This window comes from Gobio gobio (assembly GCF_949357685.1).
Source record: "Gobio gobio genome assembly, chromosome: 8".
Lineage (NCBI taxonomy): Eukaryota > Metazoa > Chordata > Actinopteri > Cypriniformes > Gobionidae > Gobio > Gobio gobio.
In genome coordinates this window covers 47,498,908-47,522,617 of record NC_137114.1, presented here as the reverse complement: position 1 = coordinate 47,522,617, position 23,710 = coordinate 47,498,908, and the positions used below count along the sequence as shown (strand labels likewise).

At 39.9% G+C, this 23,710-nt stretch overlaps 1 protein-coding gene across 2 annotated transcripts; it reads right to left on the bottom strand.

The window, feature by feature from the left end:
* Nucleotides 1–5,472: 5,472 nt before the first annotated feature.
* Nucleotides 5,473–21,007, bottom strand: LOC307129936 (uncharacterized protein). Of its 2 annotated transcripts, XR_013816965.1 has the most exons (5): nt 20,862–21,007; nt 20,146–20,406; nt 7,667–8,846; nt 6,395–6,909; nt 5,473–5,733 (listed from the first exon to the last, which is right to left on the bottom strand). XR_013816965.1 is itself a non-coding variant. In XM_079822741.1 (3 exons), the coding sequence occupies exons 2-3, from the start codon at nt 20,240–20,242 to the stop codon at nt 7,702–7,704; spliced, it is 1,242 nt and encodes a 413-aa protein (XP_079678867.1). In that variant the 5' UTR covers nt 20,243–20,406; nt 20,862–21,007; the 3' UTR covers nt 7,575–7,701. The 2 variants fall into 2 exon arrangements, 1 of the variants encoding a protein (XP_079678867.1); XM_079822741.1 differs by lacking the exons at nt 5,473–5,733; nt 6,395–6,909 and having other exon boundaries at nt 7,575–8,846.
* Nucleotides 21,008–23,710: the final 2,703 nt, after the last annotated feature.

Below are 23,710 nucleotides of genomic sequence, written 5' to 3'. Positions count from 1 at the left end.
GCGCATGCTCAGGGCGCGCGGTGTCATGTTTCTTAAAGGGGCCGCATATTCTTAAAGCGTATTCTTTGTAAAGGTGTAAATCGCCTTTCAGTTGTAAGAAGAAAAAAATATATTTGTAGCATTTTACTGTTATTTGTAAGTGTAATTCATGTATTGTGAAACTGCAGATTAATGCCATTGTAAAACAAATATGATCTATTCTTCCGACTTCCATTTTTCCACGCTTACACTTTTGACACATTTTTTCCCCCCGATTTGCACACTTCCATCTTTCCTTTAGCTGCTCTTATAGTTTTGGCACGATTCTCTCATCACTGAGTTTTGCAAGCACAAAGAGGAAGGCGGGTCCAACTTCTTCTGTAGCCAGTCAAATGAGCTTCTTGCTCACTCTCGATTTACTCTTATCTGATTGGTTAAATAAACAGCCCAGACGCCAGAACAAATCTTTATCTTAATTTGGCTCAGCATCGTTCTCGTTTTTGATGCACCCATACATGTTAAAGGTCCCATGGCATGGCTTTTTCTGTTATATTATAATGTTTCCTGAGGTGTACTTATATTATATTGTTAGTATGATTTTTACATCATAAAATGTCATATTTTAGAAATAAAAGGCATTTTTTCTATACTGATGTTTGCCCTGTGGCTGAATGCCCTGTTTCAAGAGGCGTGTCTGCTGTGAGACTTCAGTAAAAACGCCCACTGTTGTGATTGGCTGACATCTTTGCATTTGAATGTGTATCTGATCTTGTAGCGGAGGGGGCGTGGTTTAACGAGGTCTACGAGGCACGAGTCTGCAAGAGAGACAGATGGACCGGAGTTCACTTCTCATCAGTTCTGTCAGAACGTCTCAGTTCAGTGAACTGTTTTAGTTACTAGAATATACTACAGGTTATTCGTTTATTTCTAGTCGGAGGGGCTGTCACTCATGTCAGAAAATTAGTAACTGTTGTGATGTTCGTGGGATGGTAAGGAAGAAGACAAAGGGGTCGGCTTACTGGAACTCGTGGGGGTTTTATTAACTCAGTTTTACTCAGGTTATAATAGCGTGCACTTCGCACCAACATAAAGGTTTCTCATACAGTATCATAAATTCTCAATCGTCGGTTTCTCTCTAGCAGTTCCTCTCTGCTTCCTCCCCCAGCCGAGTTCCAGTCTGTCTCTCCGTCTCCAGCTCTCTCTCCTTCTCTCTCGTTTCCTCCCGATCTATGTACTCTCTCCACGCCAATTACTGCAACAAGAGACAGGTGTTCATCATTTGTGCTTGATCCACTAAAGTGCCGCTCGTCCTCTGACTCTTTCTCCCGTCACAGACTTTGCTAAACCACGCCCCCCTCGCCACAGTAACTCTAGTAAATTATGGATCAGCGCTGACTGGAGATGCGAACCGTTTAGAACGATTCAGTCCGATTTGGTGAACTGGTTCGGTTCACTAAAAAGAACCGGTTCAAAAGAATGATTCGTTCGCAAACCGGACATCACGGACCACAGACGGAGAGATTGCTAACAAAGTTATTTATAGTAACTACTGATTTGTGAGAGCGCTGTCAGTGCGAGTTTATTTTGTGTGTATCTGAGAGTTCTGAATAAACACGAGTCCCAGTCATGCAGAGTCCGTCTTCATCCTTATTCTACCAACTTTGTAACACATATGTACCATTACAGCTGTCAAGATGAACGAGTTACGATTAAGTGTTGATTATAGCATTATTTTGAGATATTTTCCCATCATATGAAAAGCGTCAGCATTGAGTACACAGCGCAAACAAAGACACAACAGCAGTAATCGAATGTAATCCAGTTTATTGTGGGTCTAGGCTGGCTAGCCCAGATACCCTCACGCTTACCCCCCTTCTGCTTAATCTCGCGCCGTGTATGGCACCTCCGCTGTGGGCCAGATGCAGTACTGGGGGTCGGTGATGTTGAAGGCCACCGGCCAGTACAGCCCGAGTCTTGGCGTGTGTGAGGTTTATCTCTAAAGAGATGTGAGTCTGCCGATGTTGAGCAGAAACTCATGACTGTATATAGAACAGATAGACGCGATGAAGACGTACAAAAACACTGACTCACAAGATAGAAAACACGAAAATACCGTTCTGTCTGGAGAGAGAGAAGCCGCAGTGTGTGCACGAATAATAAAGTTCTGTATGAACTTGAATAATTAGCTACACATCAGAAATCACTGATCACCGATCAGAAGGAACTGAAAAAAGACTTACGTTTTAATTTGTACATCCAAACACTGAGAAACTGCCAGCATTCACTCCTTCACAAGCCATGATCTCTCAAGGACAAATATGGCGTTTGCATGGGCGTGCCAAATTATCTGGGTGGAGGAAAGGGAGGTAACCATTCCTGTTATGACTTCATGACTTCTTCAGAGGCAGGAACTCTCCACCAACCTGAAGTGGGCAATCCACCTTTTTTCGACTGAGAACCATGGCCTCGGACTTGGAGGGGCTGATTCTCATCCCAGCCGCTTCACACTATTATCTGTTCCAAAGTTTAATAAATCAGACACTGATGGCACAGTGCTCTGTTTTCAATTATTTATTTTTTTCAACCAAAAATGCTTTGCGCTGGTTAGGGCGAAAAATATTGCGCTGGTTAGGGCGAAATAAATACTAAAAAAATATTTCACGGGGGTACATCACTGAAAAAAGGTTGAGAACCACTGGTCTATACTATTGTCTGTATCTCACACTGAGAGAAAAGCACGTTATCAATATATTTTGAAAAACTTTCTCTGGTTGGGACCAGATCTCACCAACTCCAACCTTGGAAAGACTGTGTATCTGTGTATGTGCGCAGTATTCGGTGTTACAGATCAGTATCAGAGGTGGATTGCGGGCATGCTAAAAGATGAGGGGCTTGTTGTTCAGGACAAGCTGGCGCCTGCTCCAGAATCTTGAAGGTCATTACGTGCCTAATTCTGGGGTGAAAGCGTCAACAAGTGATATCTGTACACGTGAATCTGATTAACTGACAATGTGTGGAAATTTACCAAGACTGCCCATTTTCTCTGAGCCAATCAGAATCATTCCACATGACAATAATGACGTGGTTAGACCTTGAAAACAGTATAACTGTTCAGAAATTTTATGTACGATGGGTGGAGGCGGGGAGACTGTTAGAAGGAGCGCGGCCTACGAACTCCTTTTGAGACTTGAAGCTGGCTTCTGCTGATGAAACTGCAAACTATTCTTCAGTAAATTTCTCTTTAAAGTCCCTGTAAAGTCAAAACTAAACATGTGTTCTGAGTTTCTCACACCACAGATAAATGTGTTATTAACCCCCCAGCCAAATTTTTATCATAAAAAAATCCGCCAAGTACATAAAATAGCTTATCAAAAACTTGAAAAAAATAGCAGCATTCTCTGCTCTCAAACACTGGGGGTGTGTCCGCTGTCGGCATCGAAACCACGCCCACTCGCGGGAAAGTTGCCGTAGCACACAAGACAACACTCACGTACTGATTATCACGACCGTCTATGATCACGACGCACCAGATGTCGGTGGGACGGGAGGATGAAGGCCGGGGTGGGGGGTAGTCGGTTCGGCCCCATTCTGCAACTGATTATCTGTGAATCCCAGTTGTCTCCGGTGAAAGTTTGTAAAACTATCCGGTGTAAAGTCACTGCAGAGGCAGGTGTCGGTGGTTATCCTCAGCTCTCCATCAAGGTTGCAGTTCACAAAATTAACCCACCTCTTCTGGATCATCGTGTTTGTTTTGTAAGCTGTTTTGTAAGTTGTAGATTATAGTAACTTACATTACTGACAGTGACTCGCGATCGAGCGGACAAACTGATGCGAATGTGCTCTAATTATGATCGTGTTAGGGAAGAAGCCAGGCTCGGTGGAAAAAGGCTCGTAGCCCCGTCCAGAAAATCCTGAACACAGCAACGGTGAAAAACTGTTCAACGGTCTAACTTCTGAATTCAGTACTACATAGTTCACAGTCTTTGTAATGTGTTTTAGCAATACATTTCTAACATTTATAATGTGTTTAGAAACAAATCTTAGAATTGCCTTTACAGGGACTTTAATTAATCTAACTCCTGACTCTTGGTCTTCATTTTTCACTACTGGTCCTGGGTCCTAAACTGTTACCCCAACAAGTGAATGTATCCTGCTCAACGTTATCCTCCTCAGCAGGCCATTATATTAGTTTGTAATCTTGATTCTGCTGAGAGTAGGCCTTGTATGTGCTCTATGCATGCATCATTTCACCAGATCAGGGGTGATTCCTGAATTATTAATTTATTATTTTACTAAAAGGAGTTATAATTATAAATTTGCCGCCATTTGGAATTTTCCCAAAATCCTACTTTTGCGAACTCGTCCTAGACGGTTCGTCCAATTTGCACGAAAATTGAACCAGATCCTCTTCAGCCAGTGCTGACAAAAAGTTGTGGAATTCAAGTTGATTTGTCAAATTCTTTTTGATAAACACCTGAACACATTTTACAAAGCACTTGCAAAAAAAGGCGTAAGGCTGTATCTTCGCAACACTTTATTCTATTCAGACCAGACTTGGTACATGTCAGCACAAGCATGTATTGAGGCAACATGCAGCTGCCGGTCCGGAGATACGAAAAATGGCTATTTTTGCTTATAACTTCTGAACCGTTTGTTCAAAAAGTGTCCTCGTTAGATTCGGGACGTCATACCGAGTCGATTGATATCCAATTTTACCATATCGGCCATTCTGTCTGTCGGCCATCTTGAATTATGTGCTAAAATGCTGTATTTTATGAACGCATGAATGGATTGTTACGAAACTCGGTATGGGTCATCACCACAATACCCTGAAGGAGCCTGAGAAGTTTCGAAACAGCGCCACCTATTGGAGCTTTTTTTAAAAAATGCTTATAACTTTGGGTGTGGTCTACTTATTTTCATGAGAGTCATCTCCTTAGACTCTTGAATCGTTTTCGAGATTACCAGACTTGCTAGGTTTGGGCATATGGCTTGTGCAGCATTGTAATTTAGAGCTTAAAAAAATTAGCGGATATCTTCGAAACCGCTAGTCCGATCGAGACGAAACCATCGTCAGAAGTTCGGAAACATAAGTCGATAGTCACGTGGGCGAGCCCAAATGTCAAAATATTGATAGTAAGGGGTAGTAACTGTTAGTAACATGTATGGGCTCACTCCAAAGACACACATAAAAAAATTGTAGGATTGTGCCACTTGGTGGCGCTATAAAAGAACAAAACATGAAATTCCCATTGACAACAATGCTTTTTTCAGCCGTTTTTGCCTAAAATCATCTTTAAATGTGTTTAATTGCTCATTGCTGCAGTTGATCTGACACTGCCAGCCATTTTGGCATGTCTCGTCTTCTTCTTTGCGCTTTGCCCCGATATTGCTGCTTTCAGTTATATTTAGTAACTGCATTTGATTTGAATATGTATATTTACACATTATTAAAGAATACTTTTAGTCAAAGTTGAGTTTTTATTTTTATTTGAAGCATCAGTTTTGCATTACAGTCAAATCTGGACACAGAGAAAGCATTTTGTTATTCACACTAGCTACATACACAGATCAGGCATAATATTATGACCACTGAGAGGTAAAGTGAATAACACTGATTATCTTCATCACGGCACCTGTTAGTGGGTGGGATATATTAGGCTGCAAGTGAACATTTTGTCCTCAAAGTTGATGTGTTAGAAGCAGGAAAAATGGGCAAGGGTAAGGATTTGAGAGTTTGTCAAGAGACGATGGCTAGACCAGCGATTCCCAAACTGTGGTCCGCGGACCACTAGTGGTCCGTGAGGGTACTGCAGGTGGTCCGTGGAAAGGCAAAATACTTTTTTTTTTACCTTCATTTTACCAGGAAATTCCCATAAAAATAAAAAGTAAAAAGAATATGTAGACCTATATTGATATAAAATTTAAATTAAATTGTCATGTTATTGTGTGATTACTAAAATAGGCTAGTGGCGCTCGGCCGTGACGTTCAAGTTCAGTGCCTCACTTTTTGAGGACTTGTAAACTTTAAATAATAACTCTAATAATTCCCTAAATTTGCCAAAGGTTTTGAAATGTTGACTATATCCAAGTGTTCTTATTACTGTATAGATTTCACACTCCATTGCAAAATAAGCCTGTTGTTTAAATGAACCCGATTATGCACTTGAGTAAATAAATAAAATAAATATGTGGCAGCCGTTGTATACAGTAAACTTTCTTTTAACAAGCCTGTTGTACTGATGTGATGACCAGTTATAGTTTTAGTGCTAGTAAACCTATTTAGAGGTGCGGATTAATTCAGGTAGGTCTGTGTGTAGACATAATTTTATTATGTGTATTATGAGGTGGTCCGCGAAATTTCTTGATTACAACTAGTGGTCCACACACACAAAAAGTTTGAAAACCCCTGGGCTAGACGACTAGGTCAGAGCATCTGCAAAACTGCAGCTCTTGTGGGGTGTTTCCGGCCTGCAGTGGTCAGTATCTATCAAAAGTGATCCAAGGAAGGAACAGTGGTGAACCGGCGACAGGGTCATGGGCGGCCAAGGCTCATTGAGGACCATGTGGAGCGAAGGCTGGCCCGTGTGGTCCGATCAAACAGACGAGCTACTGTAGCTCAAATTGCTCAAGAAGTTAATGCTGGTTCTGATAGAAAGGTGTCAGAATACACAGTGCATTACAGTTTCCCACACAGCAAAAAGACTCCGCAGCGGAGGTAGCCGCGAAACGGACCCGTATCGGCGTCCACTTGCGCGCAGTGACGGATCCAAAACGAAGGCGGATGACGCACCCGACATGGCTCCGCGCTGCATCTGCTCCGCATCCGCGATTAAAACCTTACCTCCGCGGCAGGTCTGTTCGGGACCCGCAAATTAATACATACATCCGCCGTGGACCCGCAATGGACTCATAAAAATCCTGGCTCATCTGGCCCGGGACCGTTTTGGACCCGTTTATCTAATTTTCAAAATCCCTTCTGTTCTTGCTGTAGGATAAAATAGGATGAAACTAAAACTATCACTAGGCAGCAATATAGGCCGAAGCTTAAATCTGCATTGCCTTGTATTTTTAACCTAACAATATTGCAAATAGGCCTAACAGAAAAGGTTCAAGTCAAGACATCAATTTACTGTACAAAATGAATCACTACTCAATGGAAATATAAAATTGATATTTATGTTAAGTTGGTTATAGCCTATTCTGTTTTTGTTAAGTAGCCTACGTTGGCGTGGCTATTCTACATTAATTTTGTGGTCAAAACCTAATTTAGTGCTTTGTAAGCCTAGGTCGGTGCAAACATAAAATATTTTATCTATGCATAGTGCACCATTTCATTGAAGGTGTTGTAGCCTAATATATCAAATATTTCATTGAGTAGTGATTACTTTTGAACAGTAAATTGATGTCTTGACTTGAACCTTTTCTGTTAGGCCTATTTAAAATACTGTATAAGGCAAAAATATAAGGCAATGCAGATTTAAACTTAGGTCTTTATTTCTGCCTAGCAACAGCAAGACAGAAAGGATTTCTACAGCAAGAACAGAAAGGATTTTGAAAATTAGATAAACGGGTCCAAAAAGGTCCTGGGCCAGATGAGCCAGGATTGAGCCCAAACGGACCCACCGGATGCGGATGCAGATGCCACAGCACACCTTCAGGGGTCTAGAGGAGTCCATGCCTCTACGGGTCAGAGCTGCAAAAGGAGGGCCAACACAATATTCATAATGTAATGCCTGATTGGTGCATTTCATTATGAATTTGAAGGATTATTTCTTCAGAGTGAATGCGCAGATGATTTTTTAAACCTGTTGGATCTCTGAAACTCTTCTCACACTGAGTGCAGTGGTACGGCTTCTCTCCAGTATGAACTCGCTCATGTGTTTTCAGGTTTCCTGACTGAGTGAAACTCTTGTCACAGTATGAGCACTTGTAAGGTTTTTCTCCAGTGTGAATTCTTTGGTGTAGTTTCAGATTGCCAGATGTAGTAAAGCTCTTCCCACAGTCACAACACACATGATCTCTCACTTCATCATGTGCTTTCTGGTGCAGTTTAAAACTCTTCAGCCATAAAAAACTCTTTCCACAGAGTAAACACACATGAGGTCTCTCATCTGAATGAACTTTCAGGTGTTTTTTTAGATTTGATGATGAATTAAAATCTTTACCACACTGATCACAGTTAAATGGCTTTTCTCCAGAGTGAATGCGCAGATGATTTCTGAAACCTGTTGGATCGCTGAAACTCTTCTCACACTGAGTGCAGTGGTACGGCTTCTCTCCAGTATGAAGTCGCTCATGTGTTTTCAGGTTTCCAGACCGATTGAAACTCTTTTCACAATATGAGCACTTGAAAGGTTTTTCTCCAGTGTGAATTCTTTGGTGCCGTTTCAGTTCACAGGATGCAGTAAAGCTCTTCCCACAGTCACAACATACATGATCTCTCACTTCATTATGTGTTTTCTGGTGCAGTTTAAAGTTGTTCAGCCATGAAAAACTCTTTCCACAGAGTGAACACACATGAGGTCTCTCATCTGAATGAACTATCAGGTGTTGTTTTAGATTCGATGATGAAATAAAATCTTTCCCACACTGATCACAGTTAAATGGTTTTTCTCCAGAGTGACGGAGCAGATGAGCATTGAGAGCTGATGTTTGAGTAAAACTCTTTCCACACTGAGTGCATGTATACGGTTTCTCTCCAGTGTGAATTCTCATGTGTTTGTTAAGGTCTCGTTTTTGTGTAAAACTCTTTCCACACTGAGAGCAGGTGTGCAGCTTTTTGGCTTTTGTTTCTTGAGTTTTGAAGTCACAGCGTTTCTTTTCATCATTTAGTTTGTGTCGTTGCTCCTTCACTTCCATCTGGTCTAAAATAAACATATAAAGTAGTCAGAATCAGTTCAATGAGGTTAAATGTGAAAATTAAAACACTCAGCAGTAAACAAGACATCAGGGGCCGTATTCACAAAACATTTGATCTTACCACTAAGAGTTCTCCTAAATGGTAGTAAAAGTTCTTAGTCACGATTTTTCTCTTAAAGGTCCCATGGCAGGAAAATTTCATTTTATGAGGTTTTTTAACATTAATATGAGTTCCCCTAGCCTGTATATGGTCCCCAAGTGGCTAGATATTTTGATGGGTGTAAACCGAGTTCTGGCTGTCTTTCTCTGCCTTTGAGAAAATGAGAGCTCAGACGAGCTGATCTGAAATTTTCCTGTTATGACGTCATAACCGGCAAGGTTTCCTCCCTCTTCCTCTGCTTTGCCCGCCCAGAGCACTCGGAGAAAATGGATTCAGTTTATGTCAGCACAGGCTTTACAAACAGACTTTACGATATGGATTCGACAGCACCGCAACAAACAGTGAGTAACAGTGTTCATTAACGCCTGATCTGTGATCAGTGATTTCTGATGTGTAGCTAATCATTTAAGTTCACTCAGACTTTCTTTCTAGATCGTTTAATGATCGCCGTCTTGATGCCCTAAACGTAATGCATCAATGAATCAAGCCAGTGACTAAAACGATCGTTTCTGTTAGTAGCATGAAACAAATCCGTTTTTAAGTGATTTAACTACAGAGAGCGATCAAAGAACAATCTTTATAAATGTCCGGAGCTGTCAATCACACGTCGCGAGTGTATCTGCACACTTGCCCAAACTCTCTCTCCATAGCATTATCAATAACAATTAGGCTTGCTACGATAGTCGGTGTTGCCGGTGTTACCGGTGTCCAGACTCAACACCGGTTACATCACTTGCCCACCGTGGCACCGCCCACCGTCTTTTTGATTTTTTTATAGTAATAAAATAATTTAGTTCAGTTAGAGAACAGACAATACAAATAAAAACTGAACGTATGTGCTTAATAAAGCAGGATCCGACCGTGAGTCTCGGCAGCGGCAGGAGTCATTCATCAGATTTAAGAGTGAGGAGCTGACTGAGATGATCGCGGAAGATTTGGTTTCAAAGCGAAACGTAAAAGCGCCTATTTAAGGGAGTTTGTAATTTGTTTTGTTGTTGTGTTTTTCATTAAAAATAATAGACTAATGAACCCATAATTCAATCAACCCGCAGCCGAATTGGCGCTAATTCAAAACCGAAAGTTAAATGTGCACGGCCACACAGAGCGCGCATTGTTTACTTTCGCCTGGCTCCGCAGTGCGAGCCTCCACTACGCTGACTGCGCGCATTTATTTTTGCCGCGCGCACCCTCGCGCTCGTGCCGGCGCGTCGAGTATAAACGAGGCTTTACGGACGAACTGTTATTCATTCATGGCGTGCATCTCAATCATAGACTGATCAATGCTTGATCAGTGCCCTGACTACTGAACTAGGGAACTGATTGAGACGCACACATGGCCTCACAGAGCGAGCATTTACAGACGAGCTGTCATTCACGGTGTGTGAATACGCAACACTGGCGCGTTTTCAGTTCAGCGCGGTCGTGTGCATGTTACTTTCGGTTAGATAGAATTAGTGATTTAAAAGCCTCCGCCGGTGATACCGGTATTACCGGTGTTGTCACACATCAATGAACCGGTGGGAAAATTTCCTCACCGTCACATCCCTAATAACAATACAGCGAAATACACAAACATACTCATTACAAATGACAGTAAACAAGCACATACACACCTATTGTCTAAACAAACTGTTAACTTTAAATCTGCTTAAACCCACTGAATGATGAACCGTGAGCTCTCACGAGTGCTCCCTCTTTTTTCATATCGCTCCGTAGACTGCAACACCCGTCAAAATATAAGTCCCTACTTATTTACACAGATAATACAGACCTAAAACCTCTTTAAACGCACAGAAATGTAAAAAAATTACAAAAAAACTAATTATAAGATACATTACAATGAAGTCTGTTAAAATAAAACTTCCTCCAGCTCTCCGTGGTTCACGAGTGCCCAGTCAGTCTCTCTCTCTCTCATGCATGCAGTGCGTGCAGTTCCTCGCTAAACCACGCCCCCTCCGCAATCTAACACTCATTTCAAATGCAAAGATGTCAGCCAATCACAACAGTGGGCGTTTTCACTGAAGTCTCACAGCAGACCCGCCCCTTGAAACAGGGCATTCAGCCACAGGGCAAACATCAGTATAGAAAAAATGACTTATTTCTAAATTATGACATTTTTTTATGTAAAAATCATACTAACAATATAAGTACACCTCAGGAAACATTATAAAATAATAGAAAAATGCCATGCCATGGGACCTTTAAAGCCCATTCACAAAGCTGCTGGGAGCAACTTTTACTAAGGAATAGAGAGAAGCCGTAAGCTAAGAGTAAGGGCGGGGTTGACCTCGTTGCTATGGATGATGTCATCACGCTTACTAACTATGACCACAGTGATTGGCTGATAGGGGAGGAATATGAATAATATCAAAAACTTTAGGAGTCAGCCAACAACGGCAGTCCTAAAGCTGGCAAGATACAGCACAATAACACATTCAGCAAAATACCGTCTAATTATCGCTATCGAGAAAATCCCAGAAAATATAGAGAAATCCTTTTTTGTCAATATTGCACACCCCTACTCCTAGCGTTTAATGGACTTAGGAGCTAGTTTTAGTGCTAAAATGCTCTTAGAGCAAAAATTAGGAGTCCTAAAATAAAGGTTGGCACGGTCATTATTATTAAGAGTTTCTCCTAAATCTGCAAGTCTCAATCTGAGTCTTGCATGTGCCGTGCTTGCTGCCTCCTGTGTGTGTTTCCGTGAGAGAGTTGGCTCGTCCTGCCCTTATGCAGTATAATTGGTTGACACCGCGTGATTGACAGGAACAGAATGTGAGGCTGATCAGACAGTCAAAACCAATGTGGTCTAACAACGCTCGGCAATGTCAAAATGATTGAGATGGCCAATCAAATCAAACTAGAGGGGTTTACGTTCTCTTTTAACTCGTGGACAGACGAGCACGGCAATCTAACGCTTAATGCCATTGTGGAGAGAGACTCTATTCTTTCCAGTGAAATCACAAACCAAAATGAACACAAACGTGTCCATGCTCTTAATATTCATTCAATGATGAAGATTTTAATGAAGAACAAAAAACTATATGAGAGCGGATTAGAACCCAGAACCTTTGACACGGTTTACAAAACTTCTACCACTAGACCACAAGGGAGCTCAAATGTTATCAGTGGATCTATGTATTTATACACTCATGCGAAGCATCTATTTCTAAATATATAATCTAAACAATATATTTGACGCAAATTAATGCAAATATTGTTTGCAAGTAGTCCCAAAAAGATTATTTCCTTGAATTAGACCTAGAATTTCGTTCACTGTTCTGTTTGATCTGGTTACGGCCTTGTTTTGAATTAGTCTACAGGGTTTCCCACACATAGACTAATTCATGGCGTTGCGCCACAGAATCAACACCGGCCGCTCATATTGCGTGTCGTTATTCTTCTTTTCTTTTTTTTTTACGCTATTTAAAACACGCAGCATATTTGTTCAGCTGCATTTCCTTTCCTTGCTCTCCTTCCGTCTCTCTGTCACTGAAACAAAGTCTAAGCTTTTAACATTTTTAAAGTTTTAATACAAAATGCAAACAATAAATAATAATTGTATTTCGCGAATGTGGCATAACAGTTAAAGCCAGAGGCCTTAACTGCTTCACTGTACAGGTATTTGCAGCAATGTTTGGTAAACAGTACAGCATATTGTGCATTGATTATTACATAAACCATATTTACAGTATCATTTTATTATGGGCAGTGATTGAGGTGCAACATTTTAACATTAATGTTAATGTTTTTTCTTGTATTTAGCCCTCAGGTATTCCTTACTAATTGGTCGCACTCATACTCATTGAGGGTCAAATGTGACCATACACCTTAACTATTTTCAATTAAATAAATGTTCTATACTTTAGTTTAATAATATTTATTGAATATAAGGAGATCTTTTGGTACTAAATAGGCCTACTATTTGTGCAATAATTATGGTTCATTAATGACCTTTTAATGAATTAAAATATTTTTCTTCTAATGTTTTTCTTATTTATATTACAATTAGTGTAGTAATTAAGGTTAAAATAGAGAATTCCAATGCAAAGAGGCAAATTAGAGTCATTTTGTGGCTGGAAAAATAATACATTTCATTTGTAATTGCCATGGTTTACTCACTATAGGTGCCTGTATGGCTGTTTAATAAATATACATGTATCTAATAGGGGTGTAACGTTACACGTATTCGTACCGAACCGTTTCGGTACAGGGCTTTAGGTTGTGTGCGCGTGTGTACCGAACGGTTCCGAATGCAATGTTTAACAGTTAACAGTCAGCTTGTTTTAAGCGCAGAACACACTTCAATCCTAGTTACCACTCGAACATATTAAGTATTCAGTCCATTTTATCACGAAATTCAAACGATAAATGCCGTTTTGACGCTCTTTAATGTGAGGACTGATCACTGTAACTTTATAGGCGCATCAATTCAATGCGCGAGTGAACGCGATCATCTCTTCCAGAAGAATAAACATGAATCAATATCTTAAGGTATGTTGAGGATAACACCAACTGAAACGTATCATATGCCCACCACTAATATATATTACACCAACTGAAACGTATCATATGCCCACCACTAATATATATATATATATATTAGTGGTGGGCATAGATTCATTTTTTAAATCTAGATTAATCTCACTGTAAACTTGGAATTAATCTAGATTAAAATGGCTCATTTGAATTCTGCCGAAGGCATTCAGAATGTGTGCTCTTACGTGATCGTTTGTCTTTTTGTAGTTTGAATAATAAATAACTTCTGTCCCTTTAAGACCTGACGCACGCATGGATCCCACTGTTCTTGTGAGCTGGTTACGACTGTTTACGTTAAAACTCACCAAGATGGGCATTGAGACATTTTTGAGTGTATTTGACCATTAATAAGCTGGAAAAAGGAGCTCATTTTTGCACTTGTATGTCAGAGGCGGCTTTATTACGGTATGTGTATGTGTTTCAGATGCGAGCGCGAAAACTGCAGGAATTAGTAGAATTAACGTTATGTGCAACCCGCGTGAAATTCAGACCGGTCACACCAATACTAACACGCTGTCATGAGGAAAAATCCAACAGAACAACCGTTTGCAATGTTCAGAGGGTTAACCTGACTGAATGAGAGGAGGCGGATGCGTGTCAACTCGCTGTCGGTTGGAGAGGAGAGCGCAGCTGATATCGATACTGTAGAAAATGAGTATCGTATCGTTTCAGATATTTCAGTATCGATACGGAGCAAAATATCGATATTTTTGACAACACTAGTAGGCATACACACTAGGGATGGGTCGCGATTTTCGAATATTCGATTAGTTATTTAATTATAGAATATCGAATAGTATGTGCGATTATCGTCCAAAAAAAATCCCCATGTTGTCGGTGCTGATGTGGTGCTGACGCGTTCATATAACCAGAGGCGCTGCCAATAACGCTCCAAAAAGCTGCCAGTCAGCTCTCAGGGTGTTTTATACTGGACACGTTTGCTGCGGTCCGAGTCTGATTGTTCCCTCCGCCTCCGCAGTGTTGGTCTGGTTTCACACTCAACTTGAACCCTGGTGCGTTTGCGTTCATCTTACATCATCACAAACGTGCACGGGCGTGATAGAAAACAGAACGCGGGTCAATATATTGGGCTTTTTTCAATTAATTTGGTGCTATTATGTGCAGCTGAGTAAACGACACTTGGGTTTACCGTATGTGTGTCGCTTGAAGGCGGCTTTGCTGCTTGCAAACAGACTCTTTTGAGGAGACGGTGAATTGCTATTCATTTGCTGCCCTGATTGCACTCTATGCGCGAATACACTGCAGGCTCGCTCTCGCGATCGTATCTCAGCTAAATCATCAACACTATCATCTCTTACGTGTATGTTATTGAACTAATGACATTGTAATCGGCTAAAACGCATGCGCTGGTTAATTTCTTCCAGAACAAGTGCGCACCCGAGTGTTATTCGCACATTCACGTGAATCGTGGCACAGCTCCGAGAGCAACCGAACTCCGGTTGTGTGTTCTCGGGTTCGGTACCTCAGTGCACACCAAGCTCTGTAGGTAAGCTTTCACATTAGCAATTTTTCATGCTAACCGTTCCCCATTCCGAACTAAAATGCCCGGGTAAAAACGCCCTGAGACAACAGAAGAATAACACATCGTCTCACGCGCACGCTGTAGACTTGTGGCATTTATCAGGTAACTTGGGGCGATGTCACATTACAGTCATATGTTTCAGCATGTTACAATAATATGGCTTGAGTTGATATAGCCTATTCCCTAATGAATTAAACAGTTGGTTATCATACAGATTGAGAGTGTGAATGGTCTCTCTCTCTCTCTCTCTGTTTATGTGTGTAGCCTATACATGCGTGCATGCGGGGGAGGAGTTGCGATTTTCGAATAAAAATCGAATAATTCCCAGCGATCTTCGAATATCATTTTTGCTTGAAATGCCCATCCCTTATACACACAGGTTCGAAGACTCGTTCTCTCACCCCCTACTACAGTGTAATTCGACTAGGTATACATCCGCGCTAAAATATCAAGGTGAAAGTCGTCATAGCTTGCGTAGTATAGACCCAGCTCCCAACCCAACTTTGAGAATAGATTAAAGGCAAAAAAAAATTTAATCGCCCGATAAGAGTCGCCGATAATGGCCCACCACTAATATATAATATATATATATATATATATATATATATATATATATATATATATATATATATATATATATATATATATATATATATATATATATATATATATATATATATATATATATATATATATATACACCAGACACCGTCACTCCTAAACCTTGTTAGGATGATCACTTTTGTAGAGATGGCAGCAGTTAAACCAAATTCTTTCACAAGGCATCCGCTGGAAGAAAAAATAAGGATAAAGGATCCCGAACTGGACCAACGCAATTTACAAATCCAGCAGCAGGCCAGTGACAGAGGACGAAGCTACACTCGGAGCTTCACGCGCTTGTTATGAGAAACGTAAGTGGCTGGCTGGATGTGTTGTTAGCAATGCCCTTTATTGCTTTCCCTGTCTTTTATTTCAAAGTGTCGGTACTGAAGTTTTGTGGACAACAACGGGGATAAGAGACCTAAAATATCGGACTGAACAATGCAAACGTCATGACACTACTGAGATGACTGACTTTAATCAGAGAGTCATTGAGAAATTTGCTGGGCAGAAAGAAAGGAGAGCAACATTTATGTTCAAGCAGTCAACATGCTAGTCTGTTGTTGCTGTTTTCTTTTGTTTTTCCTTTCCTCATAAACTTGTATGTGGGCAATTAATGTGTAAAAAGATAAAAGTGAAGACACCGTTTTCTCTTTAATGCTTGAATTTAGTCAACATGCATCTTGATACAGCCCCCCCCCCCCCCCCCCAAAAACCGCCCTCCAAAAATAATTATCACCAGCCGCCGCTGCTCTGTTGTTAACCTTTAATATTATAGTTATAATGTGCAAGTAAGGGGTCCCTATATAGTTTACAGCATTATCTTTAAGAAACGTTTAGTTATAATTTAATTCATTTAAGGACAGACACAATTTTTTCAGTAAACCACTGTTTAATAAAAAATAATAAAAAGCCTTTTTTTTTTAACTGCTGTACCGAACCCGTACCGAACCGTGACTTCAAAACCGAGGTGCGTACCGAACCGTCAGTTTTGTGTACCGTTACACCCTATGTATCTAGTTGCTCAAAAAAGTATTGCAGATCATAACTGCTAACTTGTTTTAGGTTTAGCATTTGAATACATATTTAGACATGATCAAACACTAGCTTTGTAAATTAAAGTAGGGTTTGTGTGAGTAAAGATGAACATGAAGCTTCAAGCTTCCTTGACATTCTCGTGCCAGATTCACGCGAGAACTGCCGTCTCGGTCTTGTTTGTTTCTCATTGCTATTATCTGTTATTGTTTGTATATTGTTGTGAGCATTAATTAAAATATAAAATAAAATAAAAACTGACAGCCTCCGACATATGCGTGACCAGAGTTTCTCAGCGCGCTGAAGTCACGCTTCAACTTATGTCAAGCGTGAACTCAACTCTCTCATGTTCGTGCTGGTGACCGTTGGTGAAAAACGACAGTCTACAGTTTAAAATATTGGTATTTTTCATACAAGCACTTATCGTTTCACTTCAGAAGACATTGATTCATCCATTGGGGTCGTGTGGATTACTGTAGTTATTGCTGTATGTGCGGTTTAATGCTTTAACTTTTAGGAACCCAAATGAGTTTTCATTAGCTGAGATTATTTATTTTTCTGTGTTCATCTGAAGAAAGAAAGTCGTATACATCCAGGGCTCCAGAGTAACTTTTTAAAAAAGGGTTTTAAACCAGTAATTTATATATTTTGTAATAGTGTGCAATAGTGAATTTTTAAACATTAAAGGGTTAGTTCACCCAAAAATGAAAATTCTGTCATTAATTACTTACCCTCATGTCGTTCGACATCCGTCAGACCTCCGTTCATCTTCGGAACAGAAATGAAGATATTTTAGTTGAAATCTGATGGCTCTGAAAGGCCTCCATTGACACAATGGCACTTTACACTCTCAAGACCCTTAAAAGGTACTAAATACATCGTTACAAAGTCCATCTCACTACAGTGGTTCTAAAATAACTTTATGAATCGGCGAGAATAGTTTTTGTGCACAAAAAAACCCTAAATAACGACAAAACAAGGCATCGTGAAGCGTTATGAATCAGTGAGCCGAATCATGATTCGGATCGCGTGTCAAACCGCCAAACTGCTGAAATTTGGCGATTCAAACCGCTTCGAAGCTTCATGATGCCTTGTTTTGAAATCATCATCACTATGCAAGTCGTTATTTAGGTTTTTTTTGCGCACAAAAACTATTCTCGAACGACATGAGGGTAAGTAATTAATGACAGAATTTTCATTTTTGGGTGAACTAACCCTTTAATTTTGCCATTAATTGTAATAATCCATTCCAGTGAGATTTTTGTATGCAGAAGGAGTCTGACAACAGAGGTATGATCCACACGGAGATCTGATCTCACCATCATAGAGTCCGTCTGGGATTACATGAAGAAACAGAAAAAACTGAGACTAAATCCAGAAGAACTGCAGCAGTGTCTCCAGGACGCTTGAAGAAACAATCCTGCAAAGCTACAGTACTTAGACACTTGTGTCAAAATGTTGTAAATCAGGAAGCTTTCAAAAATAATGTCATAAGTAGATTTTGTTAATTTTTTTGATCAGTTAACTTCTATTAACTAAATCAAATCAGTGTTTGGTGTGACCACCCTTTGTGTTTAAAACAGCTTTTGTTTTGGTACACTTGTTCATAGTTTTTCAGGGAGCTTTGCAGGAGGGTTTCTTCAAGCGTCTTGGAGACGTTGCCGCAGTTCTTCTTCGTTTCCACAAGCAACCACTGTTTAGAGCAGCGAAGAAGAAATGAAAAAGCGTTAGCAGTATGTCTGCTGTTTAGCAGTATGTCCGCTGTTTAGCAGTATTTCGACTCTGTGTGGATGGCGGGCGCCCGCGCGCACACACACGCGCGTAACACTGGCTTGCTGTCTTTGTCCTCCCCCAGTTTCTCTACCTCTACGTGCGTTTTTACAGTCTATGGTCACTATATGAGGACACGAACGCATAAACCGCCACTTCATGAGAATTTACTGTCATATAATGAACACAGACACTCAATGGTGTTCATGACAACCGTCAAAATAAAAGTTTGGTTTAAAGTGAAGAAATTTTCAGAATATTTTAGGCTGCTGTTATAGCCTACTGTAGATTTAGCTACGTCTCTATGTAATAATAATACGTCTCTACTAATAATAATAATTATGCCTAGAAGGTTGTAAAGAGATTATTTTCTGATTAATATATAATTTTTTTATATTCCTACATTTATTTGTTGCACTGTGTTTTATACAGTTATATTGTAAAACTAAAATACCTTTTTCAGTTTGCAGTGTTAGATTTGTGGCTGCATTTGAAGTTCTTTTTCGCTTAAGAAAAATAAATAATGTTACTGTCAAATGTATGTCAGATAATAAAAATACTGTAATAAATACAGTAGTCCATCATGTATTTGTTCATGTTTTATAAAGGGATAAGTCTGAAGCACGCCATAAAATAATTCTAGCAATTCATACAGGGCTAGTAGTATACAGATACACACCCAGGTATCGGATCAGTACTCGGTATCAGCCGATACCCTGAGCCCAGCTATCGGAATCGGTATCGGGAAGGGAAAAAGGGTATCGGAACATCTCTACTTCAAAGGAAGATTACAAACGGCGAACGCCAAATGATTACACCCAACGATTTTGTTTTGGTGGTTTGCTTGACGATGTGAGTACAGGACTCACTTTAATGGTAACGTTAAACATTTTTTAAAATTTGTCTAAAACATACGGAGCTATTCCTAGATGTTTTGATTCTCGCGCCCCCTGAGCTTACACTGACAGCCAGTTGTCTTGACATTGACATAGTTTAGGGAGGCACAAGTTCACGTTCATTCTCTCTCCCCACACACGTGCGCTCACACACACACACACACACACACACCTTCAGTGAAATGGACTCAGCGTTGCGTTTATATTGCTGATGCTGATTGCCGTAACTGATTCTCTGGTGCTGCTCACGTCACAATTTCAATCTCACACACAGCACGGAGCATGAATATCTAGACCACATCCAGTCAGAGGCAAAGACCCGCCCCAACTCTGTCTCTGATTGGTTTAGACCACGACATGATCCAACCATGAGTGTGTGAGTTCAGTCAAAGGAGAACAAACGCTTCGTGCGTGGAGAGGCAGCTGAGCGGATGCAATGACATTAGGTGCACCAGTGTGACCTAGGAAAAATTTTAGTCGCACCTTTACAAATTTTGGTCGCATGTGTTCCCAAATTGGTCGCACTCTAGAGCCCTGACATCTCACATGGCACGAGGGTGAAAAACTGGGTAAATGGAAAGGACATTTCTGGGTGTACTGTATTTTCTTTTAATAGATAATACAGAATACCAGATGTCCCACTTACCTTGTAACTACATGGAACAAAGATGCACTTTTGCTGCTTATTATTATTATTATTTACAGCTTATTATTTCACAGCTACTAAAGCAGTCAATAATGAAGAATCAAGAATGGACACCAACCTATTTGTTCCTCAGTATCTTCATGTTTTATTCTGGATGGATCTGGATAACTCATGTCTTCAATCTCCTCTTTAATCTCCTCTTTAATAAACTCCATCTTCAACAGTCACACAGATTTCAGCTGCTACACCTGGAGTTTGTCCTTCTCTTGTAGGATGATGTGAATATTCCCAGTATTTATTGGTGAATTGTTGTGGGAGGGGCTTCACTGCAGGTGTGAACTGAGATCACTGTGAGATACTGACGCCCACAGGACCAGATCTGGAAAAATCAAAGAGAAGTTACTGAATTTACACTGGATTACTTTAATACACTTAAATGAAGTGAACACGTGTTTTCTGTAAGGAATGTGGAGTATTTTGATACAAGTTAGATATTAATTGAATTTAAAACAAGGTTTGTTCAACTCCTGTCTAAAATCTGAGATAAACAACAGGACCATCATGTTTAACTGAGCTGCTGAAAAGCCTCTTTCTCTCCAAAAGTTCCCTGTTTTCCCCTCATTCATTATGCTGATGTCTGAGATCTTCTGTAAAGTGGCACATTAAGCACATTTTATTGGTGTAATAGAGTCTGTGAAAAACTCTCTGCCAACATATTATTACACTCTAATAATAAACCAGGACACACAACGCATTTCATTACATTGGTCCTTAAACATGTAAACTCTGGAGCTGATTAATATTAAACTCTGTAATCTGAGAAACATCTCTCACCTGCAGACTGGAAATATAAGGCATCCGAAATAAATATTTCACTTTTGTCCTTCATTCACGATCGTTAAACAGCGTCGCTTTCAGCTTCAACTGGAGTGTTTGCTCTCGTCCATAGCGCTCGTCTCGTGTTTATCTCTTCTGCGCATGCTCAGTGCGCACGTCTTTCTTAAAGGGGCCGCATATTTTAGCATCTGAACATCGATTTGCAAATGAAAACAACAGAGTCAGGAACTGCAAAACAGATTGGCCGTGTAAAACCAGCCTTTGTTTTAAAAAATATATATTGCAAATGTCTAAATGACTTCTGTACGTAGGCATGGGCGTCATTAGGGGGCCCCCCCAAACTTCTGTCCAGCCCCCCTAAAAAAATGTGTGATTAACTTTTCAAACATATGAAACTGGCCGGAGGCTTCGGCTTCGTCCCGTCTTTTAATCAGCGTGTTCTTCAATCCGCTGGGGCGGCGAATAGAGCGCACGTCAAAAGCAGAGGTGCGTTGATCTGAGCCTCATTGGTCTGTCAACGCTCGTCAATGCCAAAATATTTGAGAAAACTAATCAAATCGGAGTAGGAGGGCTTTATGTACGCACAGATGCTGCTGAGGCTGAGCGCGAATTTTAGCAGCATGACTCGACGTCAAGTGCGAGATAAGTAGCTAAACTAAACATTTCATATTAAACAAATGACAAAAATATTCAGGCAAATTAATAAACTTTTGCCTAATTTTGCCATTTTGATTTGAAATAGGCCTATGTAATGTAATATAGAATTTAATTAACAAACAAGAAATATTAACAAGTAATATTAGTAATAAATGTGTGCATATTGGAAATTTAATAATTCCATGTGTAGCTCGCAGTAAATAAAAAAGCTAAACTTTTTACAGCATGTATTGGGCATAAGATTAATGAATGTGGGAATATTGTGAATTAATTTAATAAATTTAGTTAGGCTAAATTTATATCTTTCCTGTTAGCCTTCGGTAAATTAACATGTCTACAAAAATTATTCATAAAACATAGAATTATCAGTTAAACGTTTACTTTCTTCACTGACAAAAATGGAAAAACTTTATCAGTTATATCTGCCCACTGACATGGTTTTCAAGCTATTGTTATCTAATTTTTTGGCATTCAAAACATTTTAAAATGCACATATGTAGATCATAGAAATAAAAAAATTCTAGAGGGGCCATGCCGCCCAAACCCCCCTAACTACCTCACATTTGGGATCTCAGTGATTATAAACCTGCCTACATTGGGATGTACAATATGGTCATGCAGAATGAGGCATTAATATTTCAGTCCTTCCAGAAAAATGCAGCTTTTTTTTGTAATTGTTGCGGGCAATATTTATGCAATTTTATGCGATAAAATTGCGGGATTATGCATTAAGTCATGCGATCGCATAATCCAGTCCCTCCAGAAAAACGCGATTATGCGATCGCATGATTTAATACATAATCAGCCAAAGTCTGCATATTTATGCGGGGGCCGCATTTTTTCAAATACGTTGCACTTTCGCCGCGTAAATTGCCTATTTCCGCGTGCAAAATATGCGGGGCTAGCATGATTTCATAATTCCCGCATTTCCGTTGCAAAAAAGTCATATATATTTAGCAGAAAGTTGAAAAATGTTTGTTTACTTCACACAAGAGCCGCCATTTCCCCCCTATTACCAAGGAGAATGTTTTGAAGTGACGTAATTACCCGACGTGAACGTCATCGAAAAGCTACAAACCCCGTGGTGAAACCATAGATATCGGTGAAACCATGATGAAGCACGCAAATTCCCATTTGCCAACAAAAATAACAGCAAAAGACAGCGCAAAGCAGTTTCCCAGTGTGTTGACCGATTTCAAAAAACTGCATCATGAAGCTTCGAAGCGTTATGAATCAGTGAGTCGATTCAGCGGTTTGGATCACCAAAGACACGTATTTCAGCAGTTTGACAAGCGATCCGAATCATGAATCGACACGCTGATTCATAAAGCTTCGAAGCTTCATGATGCTGTTTTTCACTATATAAGTCGCTATTTAGTGTTTTGTCGCACAAAAACTATACTCGTCGCTTCATAAAGTTATTGTAGAACCACTGTAGTGAGATGGACTTTGTAACGACGTCTTTAGTACCTTTTATGGGTCTTGAGAGTGTAAAGTGCCATTGTGCCAATGGAGGCCTTTCTGAGCCATTGGATTTCAACTAAAATATCTTCATTTGTGTTCCGAAGATGAACGGAGGTCTTACGGATGTCCAACGACATGAGGGGGAAGTCATTAATGACAGAATTTTCATTTTTGGGTGAACTAACCCTTTAAGAGATTGCACTTTGTGCATTGGAAGCACTCAAATGTCTGTTTTGTATAGCTACCTCCTGTAAAACAGAAAGTTATTTATTCATTTTTTCAGAAGTTGTAGCATATTCCTTTTGTAAAGCTAAAGAAATTATTTGACTCAATGTTTTGTAAATTTGACCCATGTGTTTATTAAGGTCTTTTATATATTAAATTCCCAGCACTTTCTGTGATGTAGTGCTTTTTTTCTCTTTTTCATCAAACCGCTGTTTTTGCAAGTTCCCGCAATTTTATGGCATAAAAATCCCGCATTTTCCATCGCATTTTTTAAGAAAACATGCCACATAATCAAGGATTTTTGGCCGCAACAATCACAAAAAAAGCTGCATTTTTTTGGAAGGACTGATAATCGCGTTTTTCTGGAGGGACTGATATTTACTTTATAGGTATAAGTAATAATAAACAGCCAATATCCTAATATGCATACTAATAAGCTACTAGTTAATAGTGAGAATTGGACCCTAAACTAAAGTCTTACCAAATTTTTTTTTTCATAT

Coding starts and splice junctions, on each gene's coding strand:
- LOC307129936 (XM_079822741.1), bottom strand. CDS start 20,242: ATGGAGTTTATTAAAGAGGAGATTAAAGAGGAGATTGAAGACATGAGT. Junction 8,847..20,145: donor AGATACTGAGGAACAAATAG/GTTGGTGTCCAT, acceptor TGTTTATTTTAG/ACCAGATGGAAGTGAAGGAG.